Source organism: Sparus aurata, chromosome 4 (assembly GCF_900880675.1).
Source record: "Sparus aurata chromosome 4, fSpaAur1.1, whole genome shotgun sequence".
NCBI classification, from domain to species: Eukaryota; Metazoa; Chordata; class Actinopteri; order Spariformes; family Sparidae; genus Sparus; species Sparus aurata.
The window spans coordinates 40,755,142-40,762,641 of NC_044190.1; the positions used below are offsets into that span (position 1 = coordinate 40,755,142).

General features: G+C 48.6%; 1 protein-coding gene across 7 annotated transcripts in view; it reads left to right on the forward strand.

Moving 5' to 3' along the window:
- Positions 1 to 2,406: 2,406 nt before the first annotated feature.
- fhod1 (formin homology 2 domain containing 1) overlaps positions 2,407 to 7,500 on the forward strand; it is a 49,765-nt gene continuing 44,671 nt past the window's right edge. For 6 of the 7 annotated variants that reach the window (XM_030415219.1, XM_030415220.1, XM_030415221.1 and 3 more), the window contains exon 1: positions 2,517 to 2,681. In XM_030415219.1, coding sequence (XP_030271079.1) covers positions 2,517 to 2,681 — 165 coding nt within the window. Of the gene's footprint in view, positions 2,682 to 7,500 lie in introns of all 7 variants that reach the window. The other variant, XM_030415218.1, reaches the window with a different exon arrangement.

Below are 7,500 nucleotides of genomic sequence, written 5' to 3' on the forward strand. Positions count from 1 at the left end.
CTCTGCTCAACTTACCCCATACACAGGGCAAGTTGTGCCACAAGACCACTTTTTTGGACATGCTATCTTATCGAAACAGTTATGTTTACATTCATTCTGTTTGTTTGAAGGGATGCACAACATCTTGAAATATATGCAGATATATTAGTTAGTGACAAAACTATGATTGCCTTGATATAGTGATCCTAAATATGAAAAATGGCTCACCTTACCCCAGTCTCCCCTAATTGCAGGAGCTCCTCGGTCTCACGACGCCAGCTGTCCACCGTCCTGCGCTGTGGTGGACTCAAAACGCAACCGGCGGGGGTCGCCGGACGGAGGAGCAAACCCGGATGGGAACCGTAACGCAGCGGACTCGTATTGGTGGAATCTCGGGGTAACTTAAATCTTGATGCCTCTCTCTGTCTATAATTATCTTGTGTGGAAATGCCCTCTTCCAGGTCATCATGGTGGACAGGAGGTCGTGTGGCTCGGGCACCACTTGGTGATGCCTCGTCCAGCTCAGTCGTCTCCTGGATCCACTCACTTACAGCGTGTGGGAGTGTCCTTACAGAGTCGTTAAGGACACTTGTGCCATGGTGATTGATCTGAGCTCACTCGACCAAACTGCATCAAACATCAAACTGTCACTCTGAAAAACTGTGTCAGGATCAAAAATCAAAGTTTTAAAAACCTCACCAAAGACTCAGATGTTCCAGTGTCTCTCTGTGTTTGTCTCTGTGCTGCAGTGATTCAGCCAGCAGAGGTCGCTGCTGCACCACAGCTGCTCTCAGACCTGTGACTGATGTCCTGAGAGACACGTTTCTTCTTCGTGTGTTGTTACTAGCTGACACTCAGCAGACCTCAGAGCAGCTCCACACTGTTTCCATACATCCACTCATGACGTCATACTGCTGCTGCTCCATGCATTTCCATGCTGTACTGACATGACGTCACTAATTGGACGTCCGCCATCAAGTGATCTGTCATCAAACCGGACGCTCGAAGTTACTTCCTTCAAAATAAAAGCGACATGTAGTCACAGAGTGCTCACTAAAGCTCACTGTGAGTCTGGATCATAAAGATGTTGTGGTCGTTTATTAGAAATGAAATAAAATCCGAGATAAGATCAGCTGTATTGATCTCCAGCAGTACGGACACAACACACTCTGAGTGCTGATAATAAAACTACAGTACGGAGACTGATTCTCAGTAGGAGCATTATGTAAACTACCTGTGTCGTCACTGATGACGTTTGTTCTGTTGTGTTTGTGTGAACAGGTCGGTGCACCTGGAACAACTCCCACAATGCCTCATCACATCTTCTACCTGAGCTGAGCCATAAATACTGGTCCAAGAACACACCTGCGCCAGTGAACCACCGGCCTCACAGGGTCCGTCTCTCCTGCAGCAGAGATTCAGTTCCCTGCTGGAAAAACCAGCATAGACCAGCACCAAAACCAGCATCAACCAGCACCAAAACCAGCACAGACCAGCACCAAAACCAGCATCATCCAGCACCAAAACCAGCATAGACCAGCACCAAAACCAGCATCAACCAGCACCAAAACCAGCATAGGTCAGCACCAAAACCAGCACAGACCAGCACCAAAACCAGCATAGGCCAGCACCAAAACCAGCACCAAAACCAGCATAGGCCAGCATAGACCAGCACCAAAACCAGCATCAACCAGCACCAAAACCAGCACAGACCAGCACCACAACCAGCACCAAAACCAGCACCAAAACCAGCATAGGCCAGCACCAAAACCAGCATAGGCCAGCACCAAAACCAGCACAGACCAGCACCAAAACCAGCACAGACCAGCATAGACCAGCACCAAAACCAGCATAGACCAGCACCAAAACCAGCACCAAAACCAGCACAGACCAGCACCAAAACCAGCACCAAAACCAGCATAGGTCAGCACCAAAACCAGCACAGACCAGCACCAAAACCAGCACAGACCAGCACCAAAACCAGCACCAAAACCAGCATAGGTCAGCACCAAAACCAGCATAGGTCAGCACCAAAACCAGCACCAAAACCAGCACAGACCAGCACCAAAACCAGCACAGACCAGCACCAAAACCAGCATAGGTCAGCACCAAAACCAGCACCAAAACCAGCACAGACCAGCACCAAAACCAGCACAGACCAGCACCAAAACCAGCATAGACCAGCACCAAAACCAGCACCAAAACACAGCCTATGCTGGTGTTGCTGGTGACACAGACTAACAGCACACAGCAGTTCTCTGAGCCCTCAGCTGTTTAACATCACATCCATTCTGATGTCACACAGACACTCTAAACATCATCATCCTGTAAAAGCACGTTAGTCATGTGTCAGACTGTCGCTGTATAAACGACACTTATTTTGAAGGGTGACACCGGATGTACTTGTCTTTATCCGCAGCAGCTTCCCCGGTCCGGACCTGAGCAGCGGGACCGGACGGTCCGCTCTCAGAGTCTCTCACGGCGCTGAACGGATTCACACACACTTTCAGCCGCAGTTGGGTCGCGGTCACACGACCATGGCCTCCATCGTCTGCCGGGTCCAGTTCCTGGAGGACTCGGATCCGTTTATCTGCACAAACTTCCCGGAGCCTCGGAGACCTCCGACCGTGAGTCTGGAGGAGAACCTGCCGCTCAGCGAGCAGATCGCCGGGATACACAAGCTGCTGGAGGCGCCTCTGAAGGTGGGTCACCGGCCGAACCACCTGTGATTTAAATGGGTTTGAACTCCTGTAACTACCTGTGAGTGTGCGTCACAGGCTTCAGTACCTGCCAGGTAACAACAACCCAATCATGTCGGAGAAGTTTGTAAGTGTTGTTTAACTGGACCCGCTGACGGCTCCAGAACAACTGGACTTTAAATGTCTTCACTCACTGACAGTTAAAGACACATGGAGGCTCATGACACCGAACTCCGTTTAAAAAACAGGTGATTTAATGTGTTCTTTGTTTGGAATTTGTCCATGAAGAGAAAAACTAAAAGTCTTAAAACTGAGTGACTTTACAGAAGTTCAACAATAACTTCTGTGAAAATATAGTGAACATGAGCAGCTATTACTGTCTCAAGTTATTAAATCGATTGATCGCTCATTAGTTCTGTAGCTGGTGATCATCTGTTTCACATTAAAAATGTACAGTTTGTAGATGGAGTCTGGTGCCATCTTTTATAATCAGGGTTTTCCATAAACAATGAGTTCCTCTGGGTCGGTCCTCTGTGAGGGAGCTGCAACATCAACGTGTGTGTGTGTGTGACAGTCGTGTATGTTCAGGTGTCCAGAACCTGAACCCGCTTCAGGTCCAGTCTGGACTGTGTGGACGAGAGCAGACCTGCAGATGATCTGAGCAGCAGCAGATCATTCAGTCCTGTAGGAACCAACAGTTACATTAATTACATTAAGGATTCCACCTCTGAGGACTCTGGCAGCAGTAGAACTTTAACATCATCCGGACTGATGCTGGTTCTGTTCCCGCAGTCACTAAGCTTTTCTATCCACGACAGCAGCGTGGCCTCACATGTCTGTCTGTCTGTGGAGAGCCAGAAATATCTCAGAGAACAATGAGAGGAACAACTGAAGCAGCTGAGACTTGATTTAAACATCAGACAGCTCGTCTGCTGTGGTCAGCCTGCAGCAGAGGACACATCACAACTTTCCGTCAGCATGGGGGAACTTTTCTGGGTGAACTGTTCCTTTAAAGCCTGTGGCAGCATCACTGGCGGCTGGTTGTTGTGGAGAGAAACCTCTGAGCTGGTGACTCGTCTCCGCCGTCCAGTTTCCTGCAGCTCCTCTGAGTAACGCTGAGGCTGTTTGTGTCCTGTTGTCATCGTTTCCAAACAGGAAGTGCTCCACAGGTTAACTCAGCATGAAGTCACACACACACTTACATGTGGCTCATATTTCATGTGTCCCTCACAGTAATCACTGAGGCTGAAGTCCACAGACGGACATAACGTGTCGTCAGGCTGCTGATTGTGTCGTCAGGTTACTCAAGCAGCAGATGATGACTCAGCAGTTTGTGTCTGAACACGCTGTGCTTCATGTTTCTTCTTTTTAAACGGACGCTCCGACATTGAAATCTCACTCAGCACCAGCATCAGATCCAAGCAGAGTTCTGTGAGCACATGTGAGCCACAGAACCCTCTGCAGCCTGCTGCCAGGCCACTCTGCAGGATCAGATAAGACCAGAGAGTTCTGGTCCCACTGGATCACATTCCTTCACTGACCCCTTAATTGTTCCCATTATGCCCTGGGGCTCGACCTGCAGGCCCAGATCCAGTGAGGTGATAGGACGATACGGAGACAGCTCTGGCCTCCCCCCCCCCCCCTCATGGATGTGGGCTGAGTGGAGTGATTGTGGAGGAACAGGGTGGGACCTGTAAACAGAAGATAAGCTGATGGATGGATGGACGGATGTAATACTCACAGCACAGTGTTGATAACAACTGAGCAGGCTTTTCCTTCCGCCTGCAGAAATACACAGAACTCCAGCTGGATGGTGACTTGTATTTTCGACTCATTGTCAGCTGAGATGTGTTGAGCCGAGCTCAGAACAAGACTGGACTCAGGGGAAGTGTTAGCCTAGCTTCAATAAAAGAGATGATATACAAACATCAGTAACAGTGGAAGCAACGTGCGCTAACATTAGCTGGTGAGCTACAAACCTCCTCTTTGTGCAGAACCACAGACTTGAGATGTAAACTTTACATTTACATTACCAGCATTAAGCAGAAGCTTTTGTCCAAAGTGACTTCCAGTAATTCACACATACATTCACACACTGATGCTGGCGGCCGTGCAGGAGCAGCACACAGGAGCAGTCTGGGGTTCAGTCTCTTACCCAAGGGCACCTGGACATGCAGACCAGGGGAATCGAAAAGTTTAGTGGTAAATAATGAAATGATGATAAAGGAAATAGGAGAGCGCAGCGTCACACAGCAGAAGATTCAAATGAAGTGAATCACCAGAACGCTGAGACCAAAGACTTCTTTTCAACGTGTTGCAGACTGTGAGGCAGTTGAACAGTCAGTGGACAGTTGTGTATCATCCACATAGCTTAGAAAACTGAGTGTGTTTTAGATATTAACTGGTATGAAGACCGAACAGTAAGTGTCCCAGAACAGAACCTTGGGTTCTGGTTCAGGTCTGCTTCACCACTGAGAGGCCGTCACACTGTGTGTGAATAAGGAGGTCGTGGTCCACTGAACCAAGCTGCAGTCAGATCTGAAATAATCTACAAATATTAAGAGTTTCTCGACACCCAGAGAGAAAATGTGTTTATCTTTGTTTCCTCTTCAGCACTTAAAGTCCAACATGTTGACATCAGCCATCAGTGGTAGGACCTCTGTACTGACCGCAGCGCTGGGTCGGATATTTAGTGACCTGTCGCTATATAAAAGAACATCTTGAGCTCAAGAGACTTTCTGCTGATAGAAGCTGGCGACACTGAATGAAACAGTAACTCACTTGTAAAGAACTCAGAGGAGTAAATCCTTGTGACTGGAGGAGGCCGAGTGTGTCTGAGGGATCAGTCTCATCACTCCGGCTCCACGACACGTTCAGGGTCGCTCAGACGTGCAGCCCAACAAACATCCACCTTCCAGCAGCTCCGACCGTCTCCGTCCTTTTCCTTCTGGTGCTGTGAAACACTTTTTGTCTGCCATGACGGCGGCGTGCCGGAGGTGCTACTGCTAACGTGAGTTGTCCAAAAACCTAAAACAATGTTGTCAACGCTCGTGTTCATGTGTAGAGACCCTGGTGATACTACCAGCAGAGTTTCATGTTGTGTCGAGCCTTCTTACTGTTTTAAACAGAGAGATTTTGATGCTTTCGTAAAAGTGTCCGTAGCACGATGAGCTTGCCCGAAAACGAAACTACAGTAAATCTTAAAAGTGCCTCTTTCATTGTAATTATGATTTTACACGAAGGTTTGACTCGTATTCAATCACAAATAAAGCCTCGGTTGCTTTCTGGCGAGAGTTTCACTTTAATTTTACACCTGTACAGTGAAAACAGGTCCAGAACCAGTCTGGTATCTGACCCGTCCCTGCTGAGCCCGGACGTGTACCGAGAGTTAAAACATGGAGGTGATGTGGGTCATGTGACCTGTCGTCCTGTTGCTGTTGTTGCAGGAGAATGTGGTTCTGCTGGTTCAGCTGTTTGTTATCCACATCGGACCTGATGTTTCTGATTCCAGCTTCATACCTGAGCGTGACTCATGCTACAGCTACAGTCGAGGATATAAATAGACTGAAACATTCTGCTCGCAGCTCAAACTCAGTTTACAGCACAGAAAGAGTCAAAGTCGTGTCGTCTGCAGAGGAGGCTTCACACAGACGGTACAGCAGTCGGGTCCGATCGCAGACGGACTGACAGACGACCTGCCGGTGAATCAGAACCAAAGACAGAAAGTGTCCAACAGTCAGTGTGTTTACATGACACTCAAGAAAACAGACTGACCGTGTTAGTCCGACTATGATGGGATGTTTAAGATGCATGTATTCACCTTAGTCTGACTAAAATCAGACCAGATCGGATTTCTCATAGTCGAATTACACCACGTAGATTATTCGATTGAAAGTCGCATTACTCCTGCATGTATACGTTCCAGCGGATCGGATCGGATTTTGCGTTCTGCGCAGGCGCGACATTTTTCCCCGGGGCCGTGAGCCGGAAGTAGACGGACGGCGGCGGCGGCGGCTTTCCTCTGAAATCACCCCAAGAAAGAGAGAAAGAGCGCTAGAGTGCATCTAGTGTGTGTAATTATCATGTACACCATATACGAAGTGTACAAAGATGTAGCTTCGTCTCGCTCTTCGTACGCCATCTTTCTGGAATGCCGAGGCAGCTGGTGATGTAAAGAGGTCAGCCGGAGGTGCCCCGTTACCACTAGTTGAAATGGGTACAGCGCCACCTAGCGTACCGGGTATGACATGCTTTCGGCAGTAATTCGATTTTCTCACCGGCATGTATACTCGGATAATTGCAGTTGTCTGATTGAGCAGCAGAGTGGACCTCTGGCTGTAATCTGACTAAGCTGTGCATGTAAACGTAGTGAGTGTGAACGAGCCGCGGCAGGACGTCATCAGGCCGTTTATTGATCCTGTGTTGATCCAGCAGACTGATCGACTGGAACGCTTCATCAGTCCAATCAGAGGAGACAGTTTACAAAACTGATCCAAATAATGATGTCACAGATATTGATATGTCCACTCTGAATATTAGAGATGGATTCAGCACTGATAATCAGCAGTATTGATACTCTGGTACCGGCTTTGCTTAATTGTTCAGTTCAGTTCAGACAACTTTATTAGTCCCCGGGGGGCAATTGTTTGGTCCCGCTCACTGTAGCCCCTCCTCCTCTCATTATAGCCCCTCCTCCTATCATTATAGCCCCGCCTCCTCTCACTGTAGCCCCTCCTCATCTCACTGTAGCCCCTCCTCCCATTGTAGCCCCGCCCCTCTCCATGTAGCCCCTCCTCCTCTCACTGTAGCCCCTCCTCGTCTC